The 15,829-nt window shown below is 45.9% G+C and overlaps 1 protein-coding gene across 13 annotated transcripts in view; it reads left to right on the forward strand.

The window, feature by feature from the left end:
- The window catches only part of CADPS (calcium dependent secretion activator), a 216,362-nt gene that overhangs the window by 44,996 nt on the left and 155,537 nt on the right, over positions 1–15,829 (forward strand). For all 13 annotated transcript variants that reach the window (XM_071550343.1, XM_071550331.1, XM_071550332.1 and 10 more), the window contains exons 2-3: positions 2,932–3,045; positions 7,426–7,758. In XM_071550343.1, coding sequence (XP_071406444.1) covers positions 2,932–3,045; positions 7,426–7,758 — 447 coding nt within the window. The remainder of the gene's footprint in view (positions 1–2,931; positions 3,046–7,425; positions 7,759–15,829) is intronic.

Below are 15,829 nucleotides of genomic sequence, written 5' to 3' on the forward strand. Positions count from 1 at the left end.
GGGCACGTGCTCTTTTAAGCCTGTGGATGGATCGGTGGCATCACTTGGCCCTGCTTCAGAGCTCTGGAGTTTGATGCTGGGGCTGAGGCTGCTCCCCTGTCCTGCTCCAGCCTCTGCTGTCTCCAGGCTGCCCCAGCAGTGCCTGTGGTGCCTGACAGGAAAGAGAAGAGGCATAACATGGGAGGTGTAGCATGCTGGGCACATTTCCTTGACCTGCAGGTCTGGTCCCCTCTGCTCCCTTGCTGGTGCTGATTTTCTGCACCTGACATCTGCTGCTGTGCTGCAAACTAAATTTGAAAGGAAAGCAGTTTGATTTTTTGGCTCAGATTGATTGACTGTTTTCTCGATAACATCTGTATCAGAGGCACAGACATGGGTCAATACACTGGTGCTGTTTCCGTGGTCTGGTGGGATGGCAGACTGAGGGTCCCGCTAGATGAGGACCATACTGTGCTGCAGCCTGGTGTGATCAGAGAGAATCTCCTTTTCCCTGGATGGGGAAAATACTGACAGAGAGCTTGGCCAAGGAGGAGGCAACTGACACTCCAGTAGAGACAAATCCGATGATTCATTCCCACAGCCCCCAGGAGCTTCCGTGTGAGCTGCGTATTGGGAATTTCTAAGAATTTCAAGGAGCATCATTTGTTTTGAAGGTAGTCCATTCAATGCTGAGGAAGGAGCATAAAATACTGCTGCTAGATGGCATTATAGGAATTGAACAAGCAAGAACTTCTGGAGATTGTCCTAAGAAAAAAACCTGGGCACAAAAAATAATAAATATGCCATGCATGTTTTTAAAATCCCAAATGAAAAGCCTCTTGGCTGAGAGTATCTGTGCTCATAGTATGTCTTTCCTTGTGCCCGAGTTCAAGGTCACCTGTAGTTTTCCTCTTTCTTTCCTTGCATTCTTATGGCCTCTGTTGCCCTGTCATTTCTGCCTGACGTTCACAATGTTTGCTAATACAAAATTGTCAATATATTTAATGAACAACTTGTTTTTCTCTTCTTCCAGATAATTAAATACTTAATGAAAGCAGACCTAGAACCTTCCACAGGTGTCTCCCACTTGATCACTGCATTGTCTCTGGCTCCTCTTATTGCTGACCCAGTTTTGTTTTCAATTCCATCAGCTCGGATAGGTTTGGAATCTGCTCTGTGTCTGATGTGCCTGTTGCCCAGGGCCTGAGATGTCTTGGGTGCTGCTGGCAAAGGCCACAAAGGGGCTTAGGTGCCTGATGTGGCAGATGGACTCTTAGAGCCAAACATTAGATCCTGCCAGCCTAAAAGCCATGAGCTTTTGAAAGTGCTTTTCCACTGGGCTCATTGCCCAAGGCTGAGTAGGTCAGGTTAAGGGACAGGCCTTTCTCCAGCCCTGTGATGCTAAGCCTTGTTGCATGTGTCAGACCCTCTGGAACCTGGGCTGCTGTTTTGGGGCTGGGAATGACTCGTCTTTCCAGCACCCACAGGGGTTGGTGAAGGCTATTCCATGTTTTCTGAAGCAGAGCATATTGAGTCTCGCTTTATGTCACTTAGATGAACACCTCTCCAATAAGCACCAGGATAAACTAATCCCAGATTATCACATCAAATTGCTATTGCTCACTAACCCCTCTCAGCATGGTGTTCCAGAATTAATTACCAGTATTCATGATGTTCATTACCACAGTCCCGCATAGCACATTGTGTAGATCTAGTGATATTTATCATTGCATTTTCCAAGTGGTCCCTCTCCTGCTTTTTATCACTAGCTGTGTTTACCAGACTTCATTATGCTCTAGTTGTTTGAATCTCTGTAGTTTTTGATACTTTATTCAAAGCCATTTGGACACTTAGAGCCATTAATTTTATCTTTCTCTTCCTTTCTAGTGGGCTGGTTTCTTCTGCTGGCATTCAAGTGAGAAGAAAGGATTCTTCTCTAGACCTTTTGGGCTCTCGTAAATGCCTGTCCTAGTTCTTACTGCTCTCTTTTCTCTTTAAGTTTGAAGCTGACATATATACATTTGGTTTGCTTCCTTCTGTCTAGTCCTCAAACTTGAAGTAGCCCCATGGTAAACCAGACACAGCTACATTTAAATCCCTGTCGTCGTTCAGCTTGAGTGTTATTTGCATTTTAAGATGTCAGGCTGGCATTGTTGATACATGACTTATGTACCTGCTGTTACTTTGCTCTGTAAGATAAAGAGATGGGTTTTTAGCTATGCCTGTTTTCAAACTGGCAGATAAATTGGGAAAATAATGGCATGCTTTCTTACAAGGCTGGAATATACCCTTGTAAACTTCCTGTTATGTCATTGTGGCAAAATTAGAACTGTCTGGTAAGTTATACCAGCTGTATGATTGATGGACAGAAACTGTTTTGAGCAGCAAAAAGACAGCAAAGTCCTTGCTAGGGAAAGGACAACAGGTTTGCCCTCCTTATATGATTTCTTTGACATTAAATTATTTCACCACTGCTCTTCACTGTTGTTTTATATGTGACAAGCCAAAAGAAATAAATAAGCAAAAAACAGGAAGAACAAAGGCCCCAGAGTGCTAATTAGTGCCACCTTCAACAGCGAGCTCACAAGGCTTCCTGTTCTGAATGAAACTTCAGCTTCTGAAGGGCAGGACAGGCTGGGTGGGGAAGGATTTGCCCCAAAACAGGCTCTTCCAAGCACACAAACAGCAGTTTGCTTTTGAATTGGGTATACCTGAAGTGGTAGAAGTCTTGTGTGCATTTTGTGGTGACAGTTGTTTAGAAATGATGCTCAGGATGGGTTTAGGTGCTCGTGATGCCAAGATGAACTTACCAGGGTGAGGTGTGTATCTACTTGAGGCTGAAGAAAATAACATCCTAAGGACCCCAGGAAGATACTGCAGAACAATTAGTGGATTTTTTCCTCATGCATAGACATCTTTTGACTAATTTTATCCTTTTGGCATGTTTTACAGATAAGCAAGCAGCAGCTCCAGACAATCAAGGATCGTTTCCAGGCCTTTCTCAATGGAGAAACCCAGATTGTGGCAGATGAAGCATTTATAAATGCTGTCCAGAGCTACTATGAGGTAAGGAGAGACAGTGTAATATTCTTACACAGATTGAATTCTGATTTAATGAGTTGTCCATTTTCAAGCAGCACAAAGCTAAGGCAAGTGCGAGTTGTCTTCTGTCTGATGTCTGATATATCACAAGGTTTGGGAGGTTCAGGATTTGAACATAAAGCACAGGGCACCCAAGGCAACCTCTACACCATAGTGTGTCCTATGACTTGATTATAGCGAAGACTACCCTTGCTTTAAGCTGAAAAAATCCTCCTGATACTTTTAAATAATGTACTCTAAAACAGGGAATATGGCACAGCATAAAATCAGTGTCACATGCTCCCTATGAAAAATACCAAAAGAAATCTGGGCAGCACATTCAGTTCTTGTGGAAGCTTTTGCATTGTGTCTAATTGACTTTGGGATTTTCAGCAAGAGCCTCGTCCTTTTCTCTTTGGCATGACAAGTGCTGTAAAGCAAAGGAGGAGGGAGGAGGATGTGCATCTACAAAACGAGATGATACCAAAGAACATGAAGCATCATTCATAATTGTGCAAAAGAATAATTATGCATGTCTGTCTTTTTGCACCTCTTTGTATGCAGCCCATAATGCTGCCTTTTATATCTCTTCTCAGAAGGAAAGATCTTCTGTTTTTGAAGGAAATCAGTGCTTGTGATTAGTATGAGGAATGTAGCCTGGGTTTTTTTCACTAGCCTTGCTGCAAACATTTCTCCTTCTCCCTAGAGCTATTCTGTCATAAAAGGTGAAGATTTTGAATTGCCTACATAAAATATTTCGCTGAAAGTGGAATCTAAGAGGGGACCAAAATCAGATACTAGAACTGAAGAGAATTTTAACTTTATAAGAAATAACAGCAGCTACTTCTGTGGAAGAACAGCACAAATTATTTCTGGATTAACGCTGTTAAACCAGCCTAGTAGTTACTGCTCGATCATTCTCTGTACAGGAAGGAAGCTGGGAGTCATTTGCATCTTTTATCAGAAAAGAAATTGCCAAGGGATCATCACAGCTTCACTGAACAGATGCTCTCAAAGAAAGTTTTTGAGATGGCATGAGCTGTGTTTTAGGATGCAAGAGCAGCATAATCTGTTCAGATAAGATTATTGGACAGGACAGGGAAACTGTTTAAAATCAGGCAAAATGCATCTCTGTTTCATTGGTGATTCTGGCTGATAGTGTGTCCTAATCAGCTCCAAAAGTCCTGTGCTATATAATTGCCCCAAGTGATCAAACTTTAAGAGTTGACCAGCAGTAGATGTATGCAAACCCATGTGTCCAATTTAATTGTCCCCTCCACTGGCTCTGCCTTGCTTAAAACAGGCCATGTAAAGTGTAATGGATCACTCAGTGTTCTTTAGCACAACTTTTTCTTCTTTTTGGCTGTTGGTCTCATTTGACTTACAGCCATGTGCTTTCAGCTTCTGTGCAGCTGGAGCTTGGGTCTGTGGCTCTTCCTTGGCAGCAGCTGCAGTGGCACAAGGCAAAGTCCCACTGCAGAAAGCCTCTGCCCCACTCTGTGCCTGAGCAACGTTCCCTGTTGAGAGTGTTCTCCCTCCCTTCTCTGCCCCCTTTGGTTGATCCAAGAGGCAATTGCAGCAGATTCTGCTTATCTCAGCTCCTGCACATCTCAGTTTTGAGCAATTAACTGTCCCTTGGATGGGCACTATCTAGAAATCAGTGTTTAAGTTCTGATTTATAAAGCTGCATGATGGCTTGGAAAATATTTACACTTGTTTGCTTTTTCTCAGCTGAAACTGACCATCTCTGTGCAGGATGTGGCTGGCATTTCTGAGGGGTCCACTTACCAGCAGTGTAGAAAAAGTTCATTACCTAGGGAATGATTTTTTTTCCTGGAGAAAGAAAAGAGGTGAAGGTGACATTGCAGGTCAGAAATCCATTTGCTGTTGCCCTGAATGTGTTTACCTGGCCACATTCTGCTGTTAATTCTGCTGTCAGGGTGTAAGTTTGTGGCTGTCAGTCTTAGACTGGGTCACAGACTGCTATCAGATTAAAAAATTGAGTGATCTGCTGCTCTGCAAAGCACAACTGTGCCTGCAGAATGCTGCAGACCCACGTGTGAGACAGGCCCAGCACACTCTAACACACTCCAGGGGAGCTTTTCTCAGGTCCTTTTAACAAATAAAGCTCTGTCTATCAGCCAGCACGGTTTGCAGCAGTTGCTTCTGTGGGCATTATGGAAATGCTTCATTAGACCTATTTCTGCTCTCCTGTGGGCACACAGAGACAGAGCCACACGTGACATGGGGGGATTAGCTATGGACATGGCAGGAATTGCCTGACCCAGCTCCAGAGGTCAGTTATCTCCTGCATGGTTCTGTGTGTGCACCCACAATAGGATTTTGTTCCAGCTATTCTTGACTCCTGGCAGCCCTACTGGGCAGTCCTACAGGCAGGCGATTCACCTGGTATTTTCCAAAGAAAGCAGCTCACTTTGCAGGATGAAACACCCTTTTTATCTTCTTTTTATCTTCCTATTTCATGGTCTTTTTCTGCTGCTTTGTGTCTGACTGGTGCTCCCCCGTGCCTGCCTCCTCCCTGCCAGCTGCAGCCATCCTTTCCTCTGCTGGCTGCTGCTCCACGCCCAGGGAGGATAAATCAGGGCTGAGGGGATACAGGGAGCCAGATCCCACTGCTCGCAGTTCCATCATCCCTCAGGTGTGGGCGAGGACCATGGATAACAACAGCCACTGGTGCTGGCAGGTATGAGAAGTCACTAGCACTTTCACACAGGGTAAGGGCCAGGCACCTGGAGGGGATGAGGGGAAGTGGGAGCTGAAAATGTTGCAGTGGGGCTGTTCACAGTGACCTCCCACCGTTTCCTGCAGTCAGTGTACTGGTGATTTCCTTGGCTGCATCAGGAGCTTGGCTCTTGATAGCTCCCACCTATTACTTCAAATCACCTACACACACCTGAGATATCATCACTCATTTAAGCTCTGCAAGGAAATGAAGTGTGTGCTGGTGTCATTTCTGCATGGACTGAAGAGGCTGTTATGGCATCCTGCCTGTCTTGTCTGCAGGGAGTGCTCCCCAGCATGGTGAGGTTGGAAGGAAACAGCCTGCCTCTTCCTCAGCAGCTTTTTTGGGATGGTGCTTGAGCAAAACCCACCACCACTTCTGACAGATGCCTGTGCCATAAAGCACCTAGAAACATGGAATGCTGTGTTACTGAGTATATAACAAAATAAATCTATCATGTCCTTAGGTCGTCCACAAGCTCTTTAATAATTGAGAGCTGACAGACACACCCCTGTACTGGCACAGCTTCTTCACAGGTTGCTGCATTCATCAGTCCTCAGCATTATTAATAAAACAGCAGTTTTATTACTGGCCATCAATTGCTCTCCTGTGTTCAGGGCTTGGAAGAGAAGAACCAACACAATATCCCCCTGCCCCTCTCACCCTTCAGTTCTGCTTTGCTTCCAGGACATCTCCTGGTCTGTGGGAACCTGGTATGTTTTGATCCTTCTGCTGCTCTTGCAGTGGGAAGAACATCTTTATAAAGTGCCTTCTCCCTCCTTTCTTACTGCTGTCAGTGCCCTACACCTCTGCAGAGCTCTCTCAGGCAGCCTCAAGACACGCTGAACTACCCTGCACTTCAGCAGAGCTGAAGCAGGAAAAGATTTGGCCTCGTCCACTGTGGCCATGACACCTTTAAGCAATCTGAGTTGGTTTGGTGTTTTCCCATTGGTTTGCAAAGAGCAGCCCATTTGTTCCTGTCCTCTCTGGGGCATTTTAATGGTGCTCTTGCTGTACTGGTTGCCTAGGTTGGAAAAGGGAGAAATGGGGGAACAAATTATTTAAATGAAGACAACATTAAATTAATTATTACAATGCCATTCCTGTGACAGCAGGGCAGTCTGCAAAGATTTCCTCCAGTGTGGTAGAATTCAAATGTAAGCCTGGTCAGAGGTTTCCCAGGGGCCTGGCTGCCAGGGCAAATGCAGTGCAGTGCTGTTGGCTTGAGTAGGATCACTGCTGCCTCTAACAGAACTTGGTTAGGTGAATGTAGTTTTGCAAGAACTTCTTTATTAAAACATTTGAGAGAACAAAATGTAATCCTGCTTTCCCAAAGGGCATTTATGTGTCTGGTGAGGTGTGACCACAACATCACATCAAGTAGTAATTGCATCAAATGTTTCATTTTAGTGGATGCAAAGCAGAAGTTTCACCTGATTTCATTAAGCTTCCCAAAGTACAGCTGAAACCTCTGTCTGTCTGGCAATATGTGGTTGTTGAGTGAGGAGTTGAAAAGTGTCCTGGCAGTCAATAAGCAGCTTCCCAGCAGTGAAACCACATTTTGTGGTACATAAAGGGGATTTTTTTAACTGACACCATTTGAAGTCCCCCTTTTTTTGCAGGTGTTCCTGAAAAGCGACCGCGTTGCCAGAATGGTGCAGAGCGGAGGGTGCTCAGCAAATGACTCCCGGGAGGTCTTCAAGAAGCACATCGAGAAGAGAGTGCGCAGCCTGCCAGAAATTGATGGTCTCAGCAAGGAGACAGTGCTGAGCTCCTGGATGGCAAAGTTTGATGCTATTTACCGTGGGGAGGAGGATCCCCGGAAGCAACAGGCCAGGATGACGGCGAGCGCTGCCTCAGAGCTCATCCTCAGCAAGGAGCAGCTCTACGAGATGTTCCAGAATATTTTGGGGATCAAGAAATTTGAGCATCAGCTTCTGTATAATGCATGTCAGGTGAGGTGGGAATGAAAGAGAGTTTCTTGGGGAAGGCTTGCCAATGGGAAATACTGGTGTTATGAACTGGAAACTTTGGGTCTGACCAGCCTCTTGTTGAGGGGACTTCCACAAAGGAAGGGAGTTTGGTTCACAGTGGGACTTTTGCACTTCTAGTTTTGTTCTGGGTGTCCAAAGTGGGTCTCTTTCTCTTGCTTATTTTCTCATGAAATTCCATTGGATTGCTGAGATGGGAAAATTTTATTCCTCAGCTCTGTGTCTTGGTGAGCAGGTCTTTGACAATGCCTAGGAGGGCTGTTTGGCTGTGACTTGTGTGCCTTTCCTCTGTCATATCACCAGTCTAAATGACAGAGGTACATTCTTGCAGCCTGTAATAACTTATTAGTACTTGGTGCCAGGAGCCCCTGGGGTGGGTGGCTTATGCAAACTCCTTCACTGAGGTTGTACAGGTTCACCTTAAGCAGAGGGAGTTCTGTTGATCCCTATATGCCTGTGCCAGAAGGAAAGAGTATCCCAAACCCCCATGACCTCACAGTGGCTCTGCCTGCATTTGAAAACCTTTCCCATTCCTCTCTCTCTCTCCCCCCTGTAAGAGCAGCTCCCCAGAGCCGCAGAGCTCAGGCTCTGCAGTGCTGCTTGTGCTTCCAGCAGCTCTCGCTGAGGGCTGTCGGTGGCTGTCCAGGCTGCTGGTGACCCAGATTACAGTCCCCTGCTATGGGATATAAATATCACTGGCGGGATAGAGGATGTCAGAGTCACAGGGAGAGTAAGGTAATGCTGTGGAAAGTTTTTGCAGGAGGAGCAGCTCTCAGTCTCTTCCCTGTAATTCAGGGCTTCAACTTTTTATTGAAATTAATACATTTGAGACCAATTCTGTCTGTCTTCTGTCTAGACATTTCCAATTCTTTTTAAGGCAGAGAGAATTATGTTTGATCTGTTTTTTCTCCTGTAAAGAGCTTAGTTATCTTCCATTTGTTATTCTTCATCTCAGACCTTAATGGCAGATTAGGTAGAGGATAATATATGTCCCTGTGTAATGTATTTTCATAGCAAAAAGACAACAGCAATAACTGCATTGGACCTCATAAACTATGTTTACAAACCAGAGTTCATGCCTCTATCCTCTGTCAGAGGACTTCTTTTAAATCAAAACCATTGAGTTTTCAGTGATGTATTGAGAGCTGAGTCAGTTCTGCAGTGTTTTGGGTTTTTTTAACTTAAACCCACTCCAGCCTTGTGTCTCTCATCCTCCCTTGACCTGTGCTCAGCTAAGGACTAGGGTGGCTTTGCATGAGCATGTGTGTGATCCTAACCTCTTGCTTTGTGGCTCCCACTGATATAGAAAACAGTGTTTGATCACAGCTGCCCTGCTTTGTGGATGATCTCTGCTTGTGAGAGCCTTTCTGGCTGACACCGTGAACCCAGGGACTGCTCCCTACAAATTACCCTGTTGCATCAAGCAACCTTTTTCCTCCAGTAGGTCCTGATTTCATGCTGAAAGTGAAGGATTTAATTCTGGGTCTTTTCTAATACTTGGTAGCAGTAAACCTGTAATTTAAGCTTTTATAGGAAGACATAATTTCTGTTGAAAGTGAGTATTAGCACGGGAGTTACTCTATTTTTAATACCTGGATAGTGAGGATTAGCTATGCAGAAGGGAAAGGCACAGCTCAGAAAGGTGCAAGGCCAACAGTCATCCAGCTGTTTGGTGTTTTCCTGGGATACAGTGTGAATGATTACAGTACAGTGGTGCCAACATGGTGGGGTGAGACCCTGCCCCACATGGTATGGGTCACTACTGCTCCTTCTCCCTCTCCCATTAGGTGCTGCAGGGAAGGCAGCAGAGAGCACTCAGGAAAACTGCAGGCTTTGCTGCGGGGACCCTTATTATGGTGCTACCTGTAGTCATGTCTTCTGGGCTATACCAGAGGGTCTCTGGAGCTCTCTGGCCAGCAGCAGCAGGCACTTTGTACTTCTGTCTTGCCATGAAGTACCAAAATTGCTGTTGGCCTTTACTCCTTCCTGCAGGATCTCAGCCATGGCTTGCAGCCAGTCTGTTGTAGGGTATAAGTAAAACTTATCAGCCTATAACTGTTTGTGTTTGTTTAGCTTGTGTGGGGAGTTCCTGACAGAAGCCAAAGCTGCACGCCACTTGGCCAGCCTGCTTTCTGCAGCAGAGCTGCACTAGAGAACAGAAAATCATGTGCAGTGAGCAGGGATTCGGTATCTGCTCTTTTTCCCTTTGCCCCTTTCCATGAAAGCTTCCTGCTGTCTCTCATGATGAAATATTGGAAGCTGGGTGGGAGAGGACCGAGGGCATTCAGAGGGGAGGAACGGCTCCCAGCTTTGCATGTTACATATGTGCTGTGGCCATGGCAGGGCTGGGTCATGTTCTGGAGGTCGTCCAGCTGCTCTCTCCCCTCCACCCCACTTCGCATTTTCGTAAGTTTTCAATTGCCATATCTCTCTCTCTGTTTGACATCCATCATCCTCTGTGCCACATCTGTCCTGACATCAGCAGTGAGCTCCCTTCCTGGGAGGGCTTTGCTCCCAGCCTGTGCCTGCAGCTGTTCTTGCACCACAGAGCACACTGGCAGGGCTTTGCAGCACTGGCCCCATAACCCCTAAAACTGGTCATTTACTTCCAGCGTACTGTTGTGTTTCAGACTGGATTGTGTTTGTGTCAGAGTCAGCCTAAGCAGAGCTCATTTGCCCCTCCATGAAGACACACTGACTGTGAGTCTGACTCTTGTCTCATCAGAGTTAATTCAATTAAAGTTTCTCTCACCTGTTTTATAAAAACAAAACTATTTTATAGATTCTGTTTGTGAATAAGTAAAAGGAAAACACTACCTGGATTTTCCTGGATGAGCTGAAGTTGCAGTATTCCCAGAAATACCATGCAGACACAAGTTGTGCACACACAGGTGATTATTGCATTTGCTTTCCTCTCTGGGGCAGCTCCTGCCGGAGCCCTCCACAGACCCTGGCTCAGCTGCCTGCCATGGTGCTGCCCACAGGCTTTGCACTGGCACTGACCAAACCTCCCAAAGAAATCTGGGGGCAACCATGAGCTTTCCAGTGGTGGTTTGGCATGGTGAAACCTACACTTATTTTTGACCTATGCTTGTCTGCCATGCATGGGAGGAATAGGGAAGCAAAGCTTTTTCCCTGGCAGGCTGTCTAAATGCCATCAACTCTTTCCAGAGTGGCAGTGCTGTGCTGTTCATGCAGTTTATCAGTCAGTCACCTGTACTTAGAAAAGCAAAGTCCATTGTCTTCTCCAGTTGCTTCTGTAGGCTGGGAGCAGAGGGGTTGGCCGGCCTGATGTGCTCTTCCCTGCCTTGGTGTGCAGGGTGAAACTGCCCCATAGGCTGTGCTAGGAGGCAGGGGCTGAGAAGGCTTTGCCTGGTTGTTGTCGCCCAAAAAGATAAGCAGAAATGGTCCTGAGAGCACTAAGCACTGCTTGAATTTCTCCTGTGGTCTGAAAGTAGATGCTTTTCTCTGTTTGGCCTCCTGTTACTCACACTAATTGCATAATGATTGCATCATTGGGACAGGATTCCCATTCAGTTCTGAGATAATATTTTTTTTGTGCGGAAGTAGGATGATTTCTAAGGAGATTTTTATTTTTAATACAATATCCCCAGGTGGTATGGGATAAGTGTATTCTCAATGTGATAGCAGGATCTGAGATAGCAACAGAGCAAAAGGGACTGTGCAGCTGGAAATGCTTTTAGGAAGCAAAGATGGGAAGTGGTGTTGTAGCAGAATGGTTGTGAAGATAACAGTGTTGTTAAGCACAGTCTCTGACTAAAACACTTTAAATAATACACAGAGTCTTGCGTTTTTTGCATAACATGCCATGTGGTTTGGAGTTTCTGCTCCACTGGAGTCTGTGGCAATTGAGTATCTCTGGCTCCAGCACTGAGCTCCTCTGCTTGGAAAAGAGGTGTTGTGGAGGGAGAAATGTGTTTCAGTCTCGGGTTCCTGGTGCAGAACCTGTTGGCAAGGCTTGAGTTTAGCTTTTCTGCTTTATGATTAACCTGTGATTGTGGAAGAGTCATAGAGCAGCTATTTTTTGTAAGTGTTGGGCAATTCCAGACTTGGGTCTTTGCTGCAGTTGGTATTTCCTTGAGCATGAGCCCTGTATTTCCCACTGACCTTCATGATGGCTGAATTGCTGCAGCATCTCTGAAAACGAGGCTGTGGTGTTCTCCCTGTCTTGTTCTTTCCCAGCCGTAGGGCAGTGATTTACTTTTCTATCTCAAGCTGTGTTTGAAAGTCATTTTTAGCTACAGTGGGAAGAGCAGGAGCCCGTATAGTGCTGTTCAGTTAATCCAGCAGCAGGAGCAGATGTCCAGACCATGTCTGTGATGAGCTGCACTTACATCCTCCCTCTTTGGGGGAAGTGTGGGATTCTGGGCTCTCCCTGCAGAACTGTCTGATCTCTCAGGTTTCACAATCAGACTTTCTCTTCTTTCCTGGGCCTGAAGTGTCCTGTACCCTGTGGCATTCCTGTTAAATGTGCAAAATATCTATGCTAAGTATAATTCCCTTAGATGTCAGATTTGAAAGCAAATAACTAAATACATGTGTGTCAGACCTGCTGAGTGATATTAATAAATGGTCATGTGTTTTCAGCATCTATTCCTGTCCTTCCATGTGGAAGGGAAAACATCAGAGAAGCTGATGTGTGGGTGGGCTGCAACCCACACCAGGTCCCATTGCTGTCTGGTGGCTAGTTCATGTAAAGGCATAAAAGCCTCTCAGCAGTTCAACTGAAATTGTTTTGTAAGTTTTGTGTGCCTGTGATTTTAGCTAGGAAACATTTCAGCTCAAGTTTTGTCAACCAGACCTGGCTTAAAACTAGAATTCACTGTTTTGACATTTATTTTTGCAGCTGAATTAGGACACTGTGTCCAAAGGCTGACACTTCTCACAAAGCAGAAAGTTCCCCTGCAAAAAAAAAAATTGGTTTCAGAAGTGTTAGCAGAAAAGATATTTAGGATTTCTGTCCTGACTCAAGTGTTTGATTTAGCTCAAGTCAGTATTGGTGATGATTTGCTGAGGTGGTGTCTCGCTTTCTGCCCTTCTCTCATCTCTGCAGCTCACATGGCTCTACCAAACTCCATTTCTCGACTCCCTGTGTTATGCTGAGCCCCCTCACATACCCGTCACACGCCCAATATGCACCTGCCATGCATCCATCGTGCAATGGCACGTGGCAATCATGGGGCATGAGCTGACTTTGCTGACTTAGCTGAGAGTTGCAGACACCTCCATAAACGTACCTCATAAACCCTCTCCTGTGGCAGAGATGCTGCAGTGGTACTTGGAAGCTGAAGTCCAAGTTTGGGGCAGAAACTCCTGTGAGACTCTGTGATAGCTCAGACAGTGAGATGAAGGTTCAGGTCACCTCAGAATAAATGTTTGGTAAAAAAGTCTGGATCTTCCTTGAATCAAGTATTTAATTTAGTTTGTTGTAATGAAGAATTCCCAGCCATGCCTTGCAATGAGCATTGAGCCCAGGATCATGCACAGCATGGAGTTACCTGTCCATGAACATCTCTGTCCCTCCAATTCAGAGACTCAAATGTTTAGTATCAGATCCCTCCCTTCTGCTCCCTATTAATAATTTTTAAAGAACATAAAGCAAATCCTTTTTATTCTAGCTTATTTTGAAGCTCAGTGCTTATGAAATGTCTATCTGCAGTTCTAGGCATTTGAGGACTAATGCTGGTTGCAGTGATCCCTCTGAAAGGACAGGAGGTTTGTATGAATGCCAGAGCCTCTGCAAACAGCCTGTCACAGGGGCAGTAGTGGTGAGCTGGAGCTGCTATGGGGAGCCTCCAGGAGCTCCTCTCTCCAGGGCTGGATACCTTTGCTGTGAACAACCAGCAGCTTTGGCCAGCACTGCTTCCCCCCTTGCAAATCCCCAGGGCATCAGCCAGTCAGTCTCATTGTCTTTTTTTTCCCTCTTTCACTATTTAAAACTCCTTTTGGTTGCTCCACCTATTTCCACACTGAGCATCATCCCTCCCACCCCCTTACAACAAAGCCACCACCAATAAAAATGGGTTAAAGTGGTTTCAAGATGATCAAAAGCCTCAAAATCCGTAAACCATCGTGCTCTGTTTTCAGTAATTCAGTATTTATTTCCATGGAAACAGAAATGGCAGCCTGGAGCCTTCTGCAGGGTTGTAATTACTCCTGTAGCAGCCAGCGGCAGGCGCAGCATCTCCCAGAGACAGCCGTGATGTAGCACCCGATGGGAAACTGAAAAAGGAAAAAGCATTGGGAAGTGAATGAAATTTTCCTTGTCATAATAACATAACATAGATACACGTTTCTTTGGGAAGGAATGGGAATTGCCCTTTTTTATCAGCTCAGGGTGCGATGTTTGAAGAACGATGTTGGGAAGAGAGGGAGGAGAAACTGAAAGGGCTCCTCGGGATGGGGTGGGTGTGATGTCTGGCTCTACTGGATCCTCCGCTGCCAGCCACATTCTGTGTGAGAGGTTTGCTGATGGAGGTCGGTCAGGAGGTACGGAGTGGTCCCCTGATTGTCCCTGTTGGTCCCATGTGGCTGCATCATTTAGTGTCTCTATAATTAGCAGCAGGGGAGGTGGTTGAGATGGGACATCTGTCAGCTCCAGCATCCAGCAAGAACTGCAGGGAAGAGCTCAGCCAGTGGGATGGGGGACAAGGCAGCAAGCAGGGTGGCCCTGCCAGCCCAGCACTGTGCCATGGTGCTGCTGCCTTCGGGGGAGGACAGTGCAGTGATCACTCTCTGCCGGGATAGGACCTTTGTCCCTGAGCCGCCATCACCCAGTGTCTGATTTGAACAGGCACGTATGGACCTACATGTGCATCCATTAGCTATAGGATCAGCTTATGTTCTGTGCTGTTATGGACTTGGCAAGCAATCTTGGCCCCTGTAATTAAATTTAAAGCAAATTAGCTCTTCTATTAAACAAAATAAATCTGATGTAGCCTAATGCTGTATTCTCTAGCTATGGCTGATCAATCGCTCCTGCAAAGAGCAGGCAAATGCTGCTGAGCAGATGGTCTTGGCTGAGGCATGGTCAATTAAACTAATTAAAGATGCTTTCATTTAATCAGAGGGTGTTTTAACCCTGTTAGCTGCCAGTTGGGGATGTATGTTTTCGTGCTCTAGGAACTTCCAGTTCTGGCCCTACTATGGACTACTTCTGGTTTTCAGTCCCTTTACAGAAACCAGGCTGAAGTGCACATCCCAAGAGCAGATATTTAGCAGAGAAATATAATGTCATGCAACAATAGTGAAGACTTGCAGAGGAAAAGTCAGTTGTTTTCTTCTAACACTAACCAGAGATGTTTATTAGCTGGAAGAACTCTTCTGCACTGAATCCTTCCCACGCTGCCTCCTGCCAGCCTTCCCTCCGGGTTTAGGGGTGTGGATGCCTCTCTGCAGCCAAGCCAAATGTCACTTGTTCCACCAAAACAAGCAGTGGCTTGTCATGGTGTATTATTCAAGGGACAGAAAATGGTTTCAGCATCCAGACAGGTTCTGGAGTGGAGGAGCAGCCTCTTATTTCAGCTCTCTGCTGCCATGCAAAATGTTTTGTCTGCTGGAAGCCCCTCTTCCTGAGGGTTCTGGAGGTGGGTTTAGTTCATTATTTGCTGCAGGAATCCATGGGGACTCCTCTGAGCTGAAGCCCTGTTTTAGGATTCTGTGCTTTGTCACAACAGGGCACCCTCACCATTTCCTGTCCCCTGCTTCCAACCTGCTCTGCTGCTCCCCTACTGAGGCAAGACCAACCAAGAGAGCTTGTTAGTCTAATGGAAGAGCATGTCAAATGATCTCAAGAAGCAGCAGTAGAGCAAAGTGGTGCATTCAGACCATTAGTGACACGTGGTTGGGCTGCACTGAGGGGCTGCAGCACACCAGGACCCCCTTTCCTCTGTGTTTCCAGCAGCTTGTACAAATTAAATTAGGAACAGTTGTGCTTTATCCAGAGGCCACAAGGACAACATCATAGATGAGGCCAGATCTATCCTGCTCCAGCAATATGGATCACTGCGGGAAC

Source organism: Pithys albifrons, chromosome 3 (genome assembly GCF_047495875.1).
Source record: "Pithys albifrons albifrons isolate INPA30051 chromosome 3, PitAlb_v1, whole genome shotgun sequence".
Lineage (NCBI taxonomy): Eukaryota > Metazoa > Chordata > Aves > Passeriformes > Thamnophilidae > Pithys > Pithys albifrons.